This window comes from Heptranchias perlo, chromosome 5 (genome assembly GCF_035084215.1).
Source record: "Heptranchias perlo isolate sHepPer1 chromosome 5, sHepPer1.hap1, whole genome shotgun sequence".
NCBI classification, from domain to species: domain Eukaryota; kingdom Metazoa; phylum Chordata; class Chondrichthyes; order Hexanchiformes; family Hexanchidae; genus Heptranchias; species Heptranchias perlo.
Genome location: NC_090329.1, coordinates 93,367,317 through 93,384,817, shown reverse-complemented (window position 1 = coordinate 93,384,817; position 17,501 = coordinate 93,367,317). Strand labels below are relative to the sequence as shown.

General features: G+C 41.8%; 1 protein-coding gene across 1 annotated transcript in view; it reads right to left on the bottom strand.

The window, feature by feature from the left end:
• Positions 1–11,445, bottom strand: part of map3k5 (mitogen-activated protein kinase kinase kinase 5) — a 180,746-nt gene extending 169,301 nt beyond the window's left edge. The window contains exon 1 of the mRNA XM_067984803.1: positions 10,709–11,445. Within this exon, the coding sequence (XP_067840904.1) occupies positions 10,709–11,099 (391 nt within the window). The 5' untranslated portion in view covers positions 11,100–11,445. The remainder of the gene's footprint in view (positions 1–10,708) is intronic.
• Between the last annotated feature and the right edge of the window lie 6,056 nt (positions 11,446–17,501).

The window sequence follows — 17,501 nt, the reverse complement described above, 5'->3', positions numbered from 1 at the left end:
GTTATTTTTATTTATAAAATTATGAGTTGTTGAAAAGGAGTGTCAATGCATACAGCTAACATAATATGAATTAAGTTACTCAGAAATCCACATTTAGTTGTTTTAGCAGATTTGAATACACCATTGCTTAAATGAACTGGGAACAGTCAACATTCCTTTTAGGTACAGCTTTGTGGAACTTACAAAATTATGAATATGCAATTTATAAATCAAGAACAGTCCTTTTTCATAAGATTTGAGCTAAGGTAATACAGTAACTATTTACTGAAGGAGGAAGCATTAGAACTCCCACAGGAGACATAGGAACAATCTTGAGGTTAAAATCTGGAGACCAGAACCGGAAAGTGGAGTAAAAGCAAGGTAATCAGCCAGCATGATTTATCAGATCACTTACATTTCCATAGTTTTTGTTATTAACATTAGAGAGCTGCCACTGCATGTTGTTTATATTGCATTACTGACCATAACTGGTGCTGTTGATTGTAAATTATTTATTTTTGCTTTCACGACCCAAATCCATTATGATTATTTCAAAGATCAAATTCACCAGTTTCACTTTCATACCGCAAGAAACATTAATATGATGGCGGACAATAGTGAGGCATGCATAAGACAAATCAGAAGGGACTAAATGGATAGGAATGGAGAAAATAAGCAACACCAAAATTAAGGAATAGAGCTGGAAAGAGAAATCAATACAGCGTGACAAAAGAGAGAAAGGGACAGGAAACAAGAACAAACCCCCGAAGAGCGAGGTGACATCAAAACTCTTGGGTCTCTTTCCCTTCCTAATCTATCCAGTTTCGTGTACTTTTTGCAATTGGTAACTTTTAGTTCTTATTTTTAGTAGAATTATTACTCAATTACATAAATGCCAAATAACTTTTTTAAAGCACAATACTGGTGTTAACTACTTAAAAGTCACACCGAGGGTTACACTGCTCAGCCCACGGAACAGCCATCACCAAATGTCACCAGACCTCTCCCCACCCACTAAACCTTAAATAGAAAACAACTGTTTTCAATCTATTGACAGAAAACCACATTCTATCACCACACAAACATACTTTTCAGGTTGCTTTTTTAAAAAAAAAATATAAATTACATTTAGGATACCTCAAAAAGGTGGTAATCTCCTGATTACTCCCGGTGCCACGCACTAGTGAGCATAGAAATAGGAGGAAAGAGCAGATGAATGTGTGGCTGGAGAGATGGTGCAGGATGGAGGGCTTTAGATTCCTGGTGCATTGGGACCGGATCTGGAGTAAGTGGTGTAGGTTTCTATACCTTACAGTGGGACCTGTACAGGCCAGACAGGTTGCACCTCAACAGAGCTGGGACCAATATCTTTGCTGGGAGGGTCGCTGGTGCTGTGGGGGAGGGTTTAAACTAAATTGGCAAGGGGGTGGGCACCAGGATGTAACATTGGAAAGGAGAAACAAGGTGCACAAAGGATTGGGAGAGACAGATCGCATTCGATTAAGAAGTCGTACAATATTAGGTGGGATCATTCTAAGAGAGAATACAAGGTTTAAGATAGGTTTACAATGCATGTTTGTAAACGCATGAAGCATAGTAAACAAGTTTGGTGAGCTGCAGGTGCAATTCGCCACATGGGAATATGATGCTGCGGCAATAACGATGAACTGGCTCAAAAAAGGACAGGATTGGGTACTAAATATTCCTGGATACAAGGTGTTTAGGAAAGATAGGGAATGAAAGAAAGGAGGGGGCAGTAGTATTGAGTAAGGAGAATATTGCAGTGCTGGAAAGAGAGGATGTTCTGGAGGGGTCAAGGACAGAATCTATTTGGTTAGAATTAAGAAACAATAGAGGTGCCGTTACACTACTGGGGGTATTATTCAGGCCACCACTAGTGGGAAGGATATATAGGAGCAAATTTGCAGGGAAGTTACAGAGGTGTGCAAGAGCCATAGAGTAGTGATAATGAGGGACTTCAACTATCCTAATATAGACTGGGAAAGTAATAGTGTACAGGGCAAAGAGAGGGAGGTATTTTTGAAGTGTGTTCAGGAGAACTTTCTTGACCAGTACGTTTCCAGCCCAACGAGGAAGGAGGCATTGCTGGATCTGGTTCTGGGGAATGAGGTGGGCCAAGTGGAGCAAGAGTCAGTGGGAGAACATTTAGGGAACGGCGAGCATAGTATCACAAGATTTAGATTATGAAAAAGAACAAGGAGCAATCTGGAGTAAAAATACTCAATTGGAGGAGGGCCAATTTAGGATGAGAACAGATCTGGCTCAGGTAAATTGGAATCAAAGATTGGCAGGCAAAACTGCAATTGAACAATGGGCGGCCTTTAATGAGGAGATGGTTCGGGTAGACTAGGTACATTCTCATGAGGGAGAAAGGTAGGGCAACTAAAGCCAGAGCTCCCGGGATGACAAAAGACAGAGAGTAAGATGAAGCAGAAAAAAGGTTGATATCTGTGAGAACCAGGCTGAATATAGAAAGTTCAGAGGGGAAGTGAAAAAGGAAATAAGAGGGGCAAAGAGTATGAGAATAGACTGGCAGCTAACATAAAAGGGAATCCAAAAGTCTTCTATAGGCATGTAAACAATGAACGGGTAGTCAGAGGAGGGGTGGGACCAAAAAGGAGATCTATGCGTGAATGCAGAGGTATTAAATGAGTACTTTGCATCTGCCTTTACCAAGGAAGAAGATGCTGCCAAAGTCACAGTAAAAGAGATGGTAGTTGAGATACTGAATGAACTAAAAATGATAAAAGAGGTAATAGAAAGGCAAGCTGTACTTAAAGTAGATAAGTCACCCGGTCCAGATGGGATGCATACTAGGTTGCTGAGGGAAGTAAGGGTGGGAATTACGGAGGCACTGGCCGTAATGTTCCAAACATCCTTAGATACGAGGGTGGTGCCAGAGGACTGGAGAATTGCAAATGTTAACACCCTTTTTCTGAACAAGGGTGTTAAGATAAACCCAGCAACTACAGGCCAGTCAGTTTAACCTCGGTACTGGAGAAACTTTTAGAAACGATAATCCGGGGCAAAATTAACAAGTCACTTGGACAAGTGTGAATTAATTAAGGAAAGCCAGCATGGATTTGTTACAGGCAAATCGTGTTTAACTAACTTGATAGAGTTTTTTGATGAGGTAACAGAAAGGATAGATGAGGGCAATAATGTGGTTGATATGGTGTATTTGTACTTCCAAAAGGTGTTTGATAAAGTGCCGCATGATGGGCTTGTTATCAAAGTTGAAGCCCGTGGAATAAAAGGGGCAGTGGCAGCATGGATACGGAATTGGCTGCATAACAGGAAACGGAGTGTAGTGGGGAACAGTTGTTTTTCGGACCAGAGGGAGGTGTACAGTGGTGTTCCCCAGGGGTCGGTACTAGGACCACTGCTTTTTTTGAGGGCATGGCCAAGTTACTAAATAAGTACTATGCATCTGTCTTTACCAAGGAAGAAGATGCTGCCAGCGTCTCAGTAAAGGAAAATGTAGTTGAGACACTGGATTGGGCTAAAAATTGATAAAGAAGAGTTACTAGAAAGGCTAGCTGTACTTAAAGTAGATAAGTAACACGGTCCAGATGGGATGCATCCTAGGTTGCTGAGGGAAATAAAGGTGGAAATTGCGGAGGTACTGGCCATAATCTTCCAAACATCCTTAGATACGGGGGTGGTGCCAGAGGACTGGAGAATTGCAAATGTTACACCCTTGATCAAAAAAGGGTGCAAGGATAAACCCAGCAACTATAGGCCTGTCAGTTTAACTTCAGTGGTGGGGAAACTTTTAGAAACAATAATCTGGGACAGAATTAACAGTCACTTGAATGAGTGTGGATTGATTAGGGAAAGCCAGCACGGATTTGTTCAAGGCAAATCGTGTTTAACTAACCTGATAGAGTTTTTTTGATGAGGTAACAGAGAGGGTAGATGAGGGCAATGCAGTTGATGTGTGTATATGGACTTTCAAAAGGCGTTTGATAAAGTACCGCATTGTAGGCTTGCCACCAAGATTGCGGCCCATGGAATAAAGGGGGCAGTAGCAACATGGATACAGAATTGGCTCAGTGACAGGAAAGAGTGAGTAGTGGTGAACATTTTTTTTTGGACAGAAGGGAGGTGTACAGTGGTGTTCCTCAGGGGTCAGTACTAGGACCACTGCTTTTCTTGATATATATTAACGACTTGGACTTGGGTGTACAGGGCACAACTTCAAAATTTGCAGATGACACAAAACTTGGAAGGGTAATAAACAGTGAGGAGCATAGTGATAGACTTCAAGAGGATATAGACAGGCTGGTGGCATGGGCGGATATGTGGCAGATGAAATTTAACACAGAAAAGTGTAAAGTGATACATTTTGGTACGAAGAACGAGGAGAGACAATGTGAACTAAAGGGTACAATTCTAAAAGAGGTGCAGGAACAGAGATCAGGGGTAAATACGCACAAATCATTGAAGGTGGCAGGACAGGTTGAGAAAGCGGTTAAAAAAGCATACGGGATCTTGGGCTTTATAAATAGAGGCATAGAATACAAAAGCAAGGAGGTTCTGATGAACCCTTATAAAACACTGGTTTGGCCACAACTGGAGTATTGTGTCCAATTCTGGGCACTGCACTTTAGGAAGAATTTGAAGGCCTGAGAGAGGGTGCAGAAGAGATTTACTAGAATGGTTCCAGGGATGAGGGTCTTCAGTTACGTAGATGGACTGGAGAAGCTGGAGTTGTTCTCCTTAGAGCAGAGAAGGTTGAGAGGAGACTTGATAGAGGTATTCAAAATCATGAAGCATCTAGACAGAATAGATAGAGAGAAGCTGTTCCCATTAGCCGAAGGGTCAAGAACCAGAGGACGTACATTTAAGGTGATTGGCAAAAGAACCAAAGGCAACATGGAGGAAAAACTTTTTTTTAAAAAAAGAGTGGTTATGATCTGGAATGCACTGCCTGAGGGGGTGGTGGAGGCAGATTCAATCCTGGCTTTCAAAAGGGAACTGGATAAGTATTTGAAGGGAAAAAAATTTGCAGGGCTACGAGGAAAAGGCGGGGGAGTGGGACAAGCTAGACTGCTCTTGCGGAGAGCCGGCACGGACTCGTTAGGCAGAATGGCCCCCTTCCGTGCTGTATCCATTCTATGGTTCAATGATACTGGAATGTTCTATTCATAGCTAAGCATCAACAGAAAGTAAATGGGACTTGATGGATACAATATTTATTTAATCGGCATACCTGTCAGTTGTTATATTACAGTCACAGTGGAATTGCGCTGACAGTACCACAAAAATGCAACCTCTTAAGAGGTGCGGGTGGTAGGGAGGAGAAGGAGGTGGGGCCAGTTTCACTTACAGGCCAATAGCGCTGCTGTATCTGCACCAATACAATACCATCCTGCTGTAATTGACTGACCTTTTAATTTTGGTGTTTGACCTCAAAGATGTATTCGTATCAGTTGCTATATATTGCAGCAGGTGTGAAATCATCTTTTTGAATTTTAAAAATGTTTCCCAGACATTTTGTTAGTAAGGAGCAAACAAGACATTCCCAAGTCAATATTAATGGTAAAAAGATCATGTAACCTCTTACATGTGGCAAGAGATTGCCTCATTTTAATTCTTGTAATTCACTTCACAGGGATCTGCTAGTTCAGGTTTACCCTTACACCAGACAGTTGCTCCATAGATTTCAGCGATGTATCAGATGCGATTCCATAGACCATGCCATGCATAAACATTCAGAACCAGCCTGAATGGAAATCACTCGTTAGGTGAGTTAGTACTGGCTGCTGACTCAGCCAGGCCTGACTTTCCCTGGCCCAGGCACTTCTAGCATGCCACCACTCCCATAACAATATTAGTGTCCTAGTACAAAAAAATACCTTAAAGAAACAAGACAAATAAAAAGATCGTGACAATTGCTGCACAGCAACAACTTGCATTTATGGGACGATGCACTAATGTACATGTGCAGGTAGGGCATTTTGGTTCACTTAGACTAGAGCCATACTACACTGGGTGCAAACTCATACAGCTGTGAGCTGGCATCCTAGAGGGGGTCTCATGCTGCATGGCTTTAGTGCGCTTAGTTACATGGGCACTTCTGTGTTGAGGTGTATCCAAACCAATTTGCATCAACACAAAAATGGCCATATAACTACACCCTAATTCACACAGCACTAAGTCTGCACTATAGCGACGAGATGGGAGATTTTATAGTCGATATATTTTTAATATGACTTTAAATGGATAGAATAAATGTGATTTAAAAAGTGGCTTCAGCCTGCAGTTTTTCCAAGGGAAGCTCACTGTATATGTTGCCAAGTAGATTATAGTCAGGTTATGTGGGCCAAAGTCCCAATAGCCTTTGAACGCAAGCCAATCAAATTATCAATTCTTTGAAGGAGTTTGCGTATGTTATGCATTAACTGCAGCTCATGCCAATCAGTTGAAAAAATGTGATTTCAAATGCTGTCAAAAGCAAATCGGTCATCATGTAGCTAGGAGACTGCAGTTCATATCCTTTCTTACTTGGGTTTAAAAAAAACGCTGACCATCTTAATTGCCAGACCATCGTGGATAAAATGTCTGATTGGTAAATAGATTTCCTTTAACATCAAAGACAGCCATACAATTGAAGGAAAGTGTTGTAGTCCCCAGTCATCTGCTTCACACAAGCTCCAAATAGGAGCTCCATGCAAAGCTGTTTCCCACATAAGGCCCAGAGGCTGAGTCACAAGCCACTGCAAAGAACTACAAGGAAGTTAGTCTCATATTTTGAAGCAGTTTATATATCATGTGAGTCTCGTGCTGTACTTTAAAGACACTCCTTAAAACCTACATCTGTGACCAAGCTTTTGGTCACCTGTCCTAATATCTTCTATATGTGGCTCAATGTCAAATTTTGTATGAAAAAGCTCCTGTGAAGTTCCTTTGGGGTGTCTAAATGCAAGTTGTTGTTGTGTCTTATTGTTTCTGTGTATTATCTTACTTATAAATAAATCTAATTACTAGTTATTGTCTGTAGTGGTCAGACAGTTTGATATTTGCCACCTTTCAAAGTAGATGGGAGAATGTAGTGGCATCCTGTGTGGTCTCTAGTGAAGATGCCATAATTGTTGTTCCCAGGGTACACTAACTCACTCACAACATGTATAAGGGTATAGATTTCAGTTCATGCGAGACTTGTGGAAACTGCCTTTCTACCATAAACATAGAAAGAAAGTGTCATGAGAAAGCCAGAACCATAACAGACTTAAACGGAATATAAACAGATGTGTTATTGTACAACACATATCAACATTTAAACCGAGAGGGAATAACCTACAAAATGACAAGAACATTAACACTAAGGTTGTGGTGTAATGACACAACTACATAATGACACATGCACCTTGGTAGGTAACTACACCTATTTACTAACACTATTGGTTGATAATAGGGTAGCAATTCCCATGACAATGTGCATGCCCAGTGCCTTGACCTATTTTTCAACAGACTGAAGATCTAGCTTCCACTGAACATACCATGAACAGTTCCCAACATAACTATGTTTAAAACTACTCACATAAAAAGTCAAGTCAGAATATTACCCCCAAGTGAGTACAAACATGTCTAGACCAAGAGCTGTATTTGGAAACATGATCATGAGTCACTTCCAATTGTGTGGAAGAGTCTGAATATTTCCCCTAGAAAAATGATTGACTTCTCAATGCATTTCTTTCTGGCTTACTGGGGATGAGGAAGGGAAAGGAAAAATGAGAGGTCAGTCTCCATTAGCCACGGAATGCCTGTGGGTATACTGATCGCTGTCTGCATTGCCAAACTGGCAGGAGGCACAACAACAGTGGGGCAAGCACTGCCTGGTCCCTGCAGTCTTCTATTTGTCCCATTTTTTCTATCTCAGAAGGTTGAACGGCTGAGTAAGCCCTGCCTGGTCCAATCCCAAGTCTGACATTCAATAGACTGATCTGTCAAAGGGATGCAATGGAAAATGTCCAAAGTATTTCCATTACAGTAACTAGAATAGTGGAGAAATGTTTTCAGGTTCATAGGAAAAAGTGAGCAATGACATTTCTATTTTTTTTAAATAAAAGCTTTAATCCTTGAATAGGACATGATGGAATTTATTCTAGAGCACCCAAGGATGGTGCACACTTACCTTGACCACATGGGAGACTTCCCACAAAAAGGTGATACACATTATCTCTATCTTGAACGTAGTGTTCAGAGGAGCAGTCTAAGGTCATCAAAAATCATCGCTTAACACACACCCATATTTTCAGCGTATAATACATGAAAGTAAATCATAAGATTTTGACTATGTATCTGGTGGTGACACGTGGAACTCTCTCTCGGGTCAATTTCTACTTGCTAAAGCAAAAGTGAATCTTAAGGATATTTTATGTAGCTTATATCATGCTTAATGGGTATGAATGGAACTGCTTCAAACAGCACATCCAGTTAATCACCAAAATCGCCTATTTCCATCTCAAATATCATCAGCATCTTCTCCTACCTTACCTCTACTGTCACCTCATCTTTGTCACTCCAAGTCTGACTTTTCCAACAAGTTCCTGGCCAGTCACAAGAGCTCTACCCAACACCAACTCCAGCTCATCCAGAACGCTACAGCCTTCATCCCATCACCTACAAATTCCTGCTCACCAAACATCCAAGTCCTTGTCAACTTCCACCAACTCCTTGCCAACTTCCACCAACTCCCATCCTCCAAAATATGAGATCTCTCCGTGGCCTTGCTCTATCCAACCTCTGCAACCTCCATGTCGGAGCTCATACCTTCGGCTCGAGAATCTAGACCACAGTGCATTCTCCATCTTCCATGCCACCATTAGTGGCAGAGCCTTCAGCCATCACATAGTAATAATTGGTACACCAAGTCAATATGAAAAATTGGGCAGAGACTGAATGATGATGAATCCAAGTTATGAGTCCAACACTTTCACCTTAATCAGGCCTTCAGTTTAAGGAATTTATCTCAAAATATTTTATATTACAATAAGTGGCAATGGTTTTGCACACTGAAGAATGCTGATGCAGAGTGGACATATGTTTCCCAAGATTAAAAGCTTGTCTCAATTGGATGTCACTGCAAAATCCATTCAATTTTTAATTTAAAATTATTTGAACAGTTATGTGCTGTATATTAAGGGAAATTTTTTATTGAAAAATATTCTGCAAAATATCCACATGCAGTAAGATGTGAAAGCCTGTAACACAATGCGTTTACAAGTGAACTGAATTACACTCTCTGAATGAGTTGAAAAAGCTAGTATGTGGTCATATCACACAAAGCTTTTTCTTCAAGCTTCTTCCTTCCTTCTCCATGTGTGCCTCACCCATTTAAAAGTATAGTTTATGCTGCTCTGTGTGTAGTTAATCTGATATAAGAACATGTTGATAGTTGTATGTGCACAAGAATGCACTCATATTAGGAGGCAATGTGATGGAAAGAAGAAATACTATCAGCTCAAAAACTGAAGAACTATCAAAAGAGAACTGTTAATGAAAAAAGTCCAGTAAATGGTTCTGGACCCTAAACAGTGTCATTTGCCAACTTCAAAATGCATGTACTTACATAATGCATCAATTTCTGAACAAATCAGATCTAAAGCCCAAAAGCTGGATATGTATTGAAAAAAAAATTCAGTTGTTGACATCTGACAAATAATAAAAAAACTATCCTCCAGCTCCTAAAGCATGTTCAACTCCAGCATAAGGTCTTATTTTGACACCCCTTCACCACCACTAACATATCTGTCGCAGATGCTATTTGTTTAAATAAGAGTGTGTGTGAAAACTTGGGAGGAAAAATATATGTCTGTTAACCTGACCTGAAGTTAGCCAGATGTCTGGAAAGGCACCATTATACAGGAGCACAACAGTCTATCTAGTCATTGATTAAAAACCCAACACCACCCAACTGTCGTCACAGATCAATATCATTCATGCAAATACAGCTGAACCTCACAGTATCTTAATATAAATGCGTTCTATGCTACCTCTATAGCTCCACAGAACTCAGACCAAAATTAACACTTGTTTTAAATCTGGAATAAGGGCAGAAAAAAAGATATGGCTCCAAAGTGACTTCATACACCAGCACTACAACAAATTACTTCTGACAGAATGTTGTGCGGATAGTTAAGTAATGGTTTCATCAATCGCCAGAACTTAGTGCAATATATCACAATTAATTCATTTGCTACGTTATTACTGAACAGTCAGATCTACGCACACAACATCTGGCAACAAGTTTAAACACTGGTTCAATCTTAGTCTTCCTTATAAATCAACACTACTCGAGTTATAGTTATGAGAGTGTAATGCATTGTGCAATAAAGCAGAGCTACCCAGCCAGACTCACCGAAAGTTTCAAGTGAATCAACAACAACCCTGCTTGTCTCTTTCAAATGAGAAGCTGCTTTAATTTTTGCTCTCCTGCTTATTGCACGCGATATAAAGCTACAAATGAAGCTGTCTATCCGAGCACAAAATATTGCATCAGTTACAGTCTGGATAAAGTTTTTTTTAAAAGTCACATTTGTTGGTACTTTGCCTTCAATTTCACCAAAACAGCGAGAACACACCGGACAGGTCAGCAGGGGACACGAGTCCATAGCAAGTATTACAACAGCTCCGAGCTGCAATCGTGGACAGTTCGGTGCAGCCCCGTTGTCTGTCCTTCCCTCACCTCACCTTACCTTACCTGCATTGTAAAAATAGTCTAAGACGGCGGTCTCCCCGAAGTCCAGCTTCTCGAACGGCACGGTCTGCAGGGCGGCGCTGACACTCTCGCACGCCTCCCTCAAACACTGCAGAGCCAAGCTCTCGGCCAGCTGCAGCTGAGCCGCCTCGTTCACCACATAAACCACCGTGGTTGGCCGGTTCTTGACCCGAGGACCCTGCACCAAGGCGGGCGCCGAAGCGGCTGCGGTGTGGTCCTGCCAATAGGTACCGGCAGGGACGCTGCTGCTGCTGGGACTGGAGGTGGTGGTGTTGGCCGGGGAGAGGAGCGGTACCGGGATGGTGAATCCGCCATCGCCGCCTTGAACGGCTGCTTTCGCTGCGGCTTCTGCCGCCTCCCCGTCCAGGCTCATGTTCAGCTGCTGCTGCAGTCGCTGCAACACTCGTCTCGCTACAGTGCACCAGCCGGGCTTCGTCTCACCCACTTGGGAGACTTCAAATGATCGCTCCTCGGTCCCACATCTGCATCTTCTGCTGTTTCCGGGAATGCAAAGAAATTACCTTAATTTTTTTTCCCCCCCTCCAAAAAAAAAATCAAACTTCAAACTCGTGACACGGCGCTAGATTCCCCCCCGAACAGTGTCTCGGTGTATTATTACATACAGCACTTCGTCCGTTTAACACTGTGTGTATGTGTATCCCCCCCAGCTCGCTAAACACCAGCGAGTCAGTCCCAAGTCTCGGTTTAGGGGCCGTCCGATTACCAAAATAGGACAACCATCCAACCCGATGGCCGACTGCAGTAGAGCAAGGGAAGGAGGCGTGGGGAAAGGACAGTGCAGCCGGAGCTGTGCGAATACTCGGCTGTTAAACATGCACTGCGTGGGATTTTCAAACATTCACGTCATTCTTCAAATTTGTTTCTATATTGCATTTTTTTTATTCTTGCAGAGGTGCAGATAGGAAATGATTTGGGTAATATTGCATGTCATTTTTAATGGAAATATACAAATACGTTTGTCACAGCGATTTGTAACTCGACCAGAAACGTCAATATTTGCACGACCTATTTATGAAAGCTCCCACCCTTTCTGTGTTTGGCTGAATTCCTGAAGGGCACCGTCAGAAAATCCTTGGTTATTTGATTCCAAACTAAGACCATTTCCCCCAATTCTCCTGATCTTCCGAAGATATTGATTGTCTTCTGGCACCCAGTTTTGTAGGCGCTGACTCAACCAAGTAACCGTCTAAGCTTAGACAGAGAATGTCAACAGGTTATTCAATCATGAGGACATTACTGCTAAGCCAGTTTTCCACTCCCTAACCCTGACCTCCTACTACTATGTTGACCGAGATCGGGTCACTCAGAATTAATCAGGATTGAACTTGGGACTTTCCTGATCTTTACAACTCACCTGCTTGCTGTCATAATTAGCTAAGCCACCGAGGGAACAACTTTAACAATTGAATACCTTTAGACATAATTTGTAAAATAATTGTATAGGGACACTTATAGTCTCCTACTGATCTTAAGTATGATGTGGAGATGCCGGTGATGGACTGGGGTTGACAATTGTAAACAATTTTACAACACCAAGTTATAGTCCAGCAATTTTATTTTAAATTCACAAGCTTTCGGAGGCTTCCTCCTTCCTCAGGTAAATGTTTCAGGACCTCCTTGAAGCCTTCAAGGAGGTCCTGAAACATTTACCTGAGGAAGGAGGAAGTCTCCGACAGCTTGTGAATTTAAAATAAAATTGCTGGACTATAACTTGGTGTTGTAAAGATCTTAAGTATACCAGACTGTAGCATCAGAACTGGGTGGTCTGATGTGGCCTGATTGTTACACCTGGATAAAACACAATTAAAAGTTTGTTGTCTGATATGCGATCCCCCTCTCACCACCAGCCTTTACACATCACCTTGCTGAAAATATCCCTTTCTTTATTTTGCCAATATTATTATGGTCAGTGCTCCTCAGACTCCATCCAACATCTCCCTTCTGCAGTCCACCTCTGTGGAACTGCTGTCTCTTGGTTCCACTTATACCTGTCACAATGCAACTGCTACTCCTCCGCCAGCATGGTCACTTCTGCTGTACCCTAGAGATCCATCCTTGGTCCCCTCCTCTTCACCATTTACATGCTACCCCTTGTTGATATCGAGAAGCATGGGGTCACCTTCCACATGTTGACAACATTTAGCTCTAACTTTCTACCTCCTCCATTGGTAGGCAGTTGGAAAGTGTTGCAACAGCCTGTCGGAGATCAAGACCAGGATGAGCAAACGTTTACTCCAGTTTGATGGCAGCAAAAATTAAGTCATCCTCCTTGAAGCCATCCTCTTTGGCTCCTGCCAGCACCTATGTGTTTCTGGCCCAGATTCCTTCACCCTCCCCAGCTGCCACCTCAAATTGAGGTGCGGGCTTTGATGTACTACTTGACCCTGGGCTCAGCTTCCATGCCCACATTTATTCGGTTACCAAGATCACTTTCCCCTCTGCAACATTACCCACATCCAGTCCCATCACCCCTCCACCACAGCTGAAACCTTAGGCCATGCTTTGATCACCTCAAAGTTTGACTTTTCTAATATTCTCCAGCTGGTTTTCTTGAAAGTTACAATTTATTCAAAATGCTGTAGCCTGCATTCTAACCCATTCAATGTCCCATCACCTTTTTCCATGCTGTGTCTCAAAGAGTGGACTTCAAAATTCTTGTCCTCACTTTCAAATCCCTCAGTGGTTTTAATCCACTGTACCTTAATGATCTCCTCCAATCCATGTCACACACGCACTCACCATTTCTCTAACGCTGGGTTACTCTTTATCCCCTACTCTCTCTGCTCCACCGTTGTTGGCGGCAACTCTTTCAGAATTGATGATCCTGTGCTCTGAAACCCCCTTGCTAGTTCTCCCTTTGCCTTGCCACCTCCATCGCTGCCTTGAAAAGCCCATTCAAAACCCATCTCTTCAACCTCAAAACTGTTGAAATCACTTCCCTCAGTCTTTCTCCTACAATCTTCAGGCTTTAAAAAAAAACAAAGCTTTGCACATTTACTAAAGTGTGGTGCCCAGAATTGAATGCAATATTCCAGCTGAGGCCTAACCAGTCTTTGATAAAGGTTCAACACAACTTTCTTTCTTTTATACTCTATGCATATTAATAAAGCCAAGGATCCCATATGCTTTTTTAACAGCCTTCTCAACTTGTCCTGTCACCTTCAAAGATTTGTGTACATACACCCCCAGTCTCTCTGTTCCTGCACTCCCTTTAAAATTGTACCATTTAGTTTATATTGCCTCTCCTCATTCTTCCTACCAAAATGTATCACTTCACACTTCTCTGCATTAAATTCCATCTGTCATATGTCTGCCCATTTCACCAGTCTGTCTGTCTACATCCTCCTGAAGTCTGTTACTACCCTCCACATTGTTTACTACATTTCCAAGTCTCAAGTGACCTGCAAACTTTGAAATTATACCCTGTATACCCAAGTCCAGGTCATTAATATATATCAAAGAGCATACATATCCTTATGGCACTGATTTTTAAAAGCACACTGCACATCCAACAAGCAAAATATATATTAATCTTTTTTTTTAAAATTATCTTTTCTTCACTGAATTATAATCCTGTGTTTTCACACATATCCAGGTGGCAGTATGCTTTACCTTCAGCTCCTATAAACAAGAAACACAAGATATTACAATTTTTAAGACATAACTACAATTATATACTCTTCAGCTCGGATATATCGAGCTGGGAGACATTAATTTTATTATATCATCTAGTTGACATTTGGGGAGAGTCTATGGCAGTGAAAGTTGTACATGGTCTGTTGAAAGAAGTGGGCTACGTGGGCTGACTGTCCTTTCTTATATTCTGTACTTTATCATTGTGTAATACAGAGGAATTTGGTTAACATTTCCAAATTGCACCGAACGTTTGAGTGTGTGTTTCAAAGTATGGTAGTTCATATATATTCTGGAACAAAATGCAACTGATCTCCTCTGCAATTGTATGTATGTAATGTATTATAAAAATGGTAGATTGTATATCATTAGGTTTGTATCAAAAAAGTCGGATCACTTACTTTATTTTCAATATTATGATTTTTCACATCAGATATAACTGTAGAGATCAAGTTCGTTACAATAGTCTGCAATATGCTGTACTTGGTAGGCTTAGAAAATTCAATTAAATTGAAGAACATAAGAAATAGGAGTAGGCCATATGGTCCCTCGAGCCTGCTTCGCCATTCAATAAGATCACGACTGATCTTCAACCTTAACTCCACTTTGCCGCCTGATCCCCATATCCCTTGATTCCCTTAGAGTCCATTTTTCATTTATGAAGTCCCCTTAAATTATACATGATTCCAACATAAGTAAATATTATTGACCACCTCCCAGGCCCTTCTTTAGCTAAATTAGAAACAACAGTATAAAATACAACTTGTGGCTGTAATTAGGAATTGTCATTAATTTTCAAACTAGAATCATAGAAAGGTTACAGAATGGAAGGGGGCCATTCAGCCCATCAAGTCCGCGCCAGGTCTGTGCAAGAGCAATCCAGCTAGTCCCACTCCCCTGCCCTATCCCCGTAGCCCTGCAAGTTTTTTTCCTTTCAAGTACTTATCCAGTTCCCTTTTGAAGGCCATGATTGAATCTGCCTCCACCACCCCCTCAGGCAGTGCATTCCAGATCCTAACCACTCGCTCTGTAAAAAAGTTTTTCCTCATGTCACCTTTGATTCTTTTGCCAATCACCTTAAATCTATGCCGTTTGGTTCTTGACCCTTCCGCCAATAGGAAGAGTTTCTCTCTATCTAAATCCTTCATGATTTTGAATACCTCTATCAAATCTCTTCGCAACCTTCTCTGTTCCAAGGAGAACTACCCCAGCCTCTCCAGTCTATCTACGTAACTGAAGTCCCTCATCCCTGGAATCATTCTAGTAAACCTCTTCTGCACCCTCTCTAAGGCCTTCAATCTTTCCTAAAGTGCGGTGCCCAGAATTGGACACAATACTCCAGTTGTGGCCGAACCAGTGTTTTATAAAGGTTCATCATGACTTCCTTACTTCTGTACTCTATGCCTCTATTTATAAAGCCAAGGCTTTTTAAACTGCTTTCTCAACCTGCCCTGCCATCTTCAATGATCTGTGCACATATAACCCCAAATCTCTCTGTTCCTGCACCTCTTTTAGAATTGTGACCGCTAGTTTATATTACCTCTCCTCGTTCTTCCTACCGAAATGTATCACTTCGCATTTTTCTGTGTTAAATTTCATCTGCCACGTGTCCACCAATGCCACCAGCCTGTCTATATCCTCATGAAGTCTATCACTATCCTCCTCACTGTTCACTACCCTTCCAAGTTTTGTGTCATTTGCAAATTTTGAAATTGTGCCCTGTACACCCAAGTCCAAGTCATTAATATATAATCAAGAAAAGCAGTGGTCACAGCACTGACTCCCCGGGAACACCACTGTACACCTCCCTTCTGTCCAAAAAATAACTGTTCACCACTACTCTCCTGTCACTGAACCAATTCTGTATCCGTGTTGCTACTGCCCCCTTTATTCCGTGGGCCGCAATCTTGATGACAAGCCTACCATGCAGTACTTTATCAAACGCCTTTTGAAAGTCCATATACACACCACATCAACTACATTGCCCTCATCTACCCTCTCTGTTACCTCATTAAAAAACTCTATCAGGTTAGTTAAACACGATTTGCCTTTAATAAATCCATGCTGGCTTTCCCTAATCAATCCACAGTCGTCCAAGTGACTGTTAACTCTGTCCCAGATTATTGTTTCTAAAAGTTTCCCCACCACTGAGATTAAACTGACAGGCCTATAGTTGCTGGGTTTATCCTTACACCCTTTATTGAACAAGATCATAACATTTGCAATTCTCCAGTCCTCTGGCACCACCCCCGTATCTAAGGATGATTGGAAGATTCTGGCCAGTACCTCCGCAATTTCCACCCTTACTTCCCTCAGCAACCTAGGATGCATCCCATCCGGACCGGGTGACTTATCTACTTTAAGTACAGCTAGCCTTTCTAGTACCTCTTCTTTATCAATTTTTAGCCCAATCCAGTATCTCAACTATTTCTTCCTGTACTGAGACGCTGGCAGCATCTTCTTCCTCAGTAAAGACAGATGCAAAGTACTCATTTAGTACCTTGGCCATGCCCTCTGCCTCCATGAATAGATCTCCTTTATGGTCCCTAATCAGCCCACCCCTCATACTTCCCGTTTACTATTTATATGCCTGTAGAAGACTTTTGGATTTCCTTTTATATTGGCCGTCAGTCTATTCTCATACTCTCTCTTTGCCCTTCATTTCCTTTTTCACTTCCCCTCTGAACTTTCCATATTCTGCTTGGTTTTCATTTGTGTTATCAACCTGGCATCTGTCATACGCCCCTTTTTTCCACTTCATCTTACTCTATCTCTTTTGTCATTCAGGGAGCTCTGGCTTTATTTGCACTATCTTTCTCCCTCATGGGAATGTACCTAGACTGTACCTGAACCACCTCCACTTTGAAGGCCGCCCACTGTTCAATTACAGTTTTGCCTGCCAATCTTTGATTCCAATTCACCGGAGCCACATCTGTTCGCATCCCACTGAAATTGGCCCTCCTCCAATTGAGCATTTTTACTTTATAGAGTGGTCCGTGTCCTTTTCCATAGCTATTCTAAACCTTATGAAACAATGATCGCTGCTCCCTAAATGCTCCCCTACTGACACTTGCTCCACTTGGCCTGCCTCATTCCCTAGAACCAAATCCAGCAATGCCTC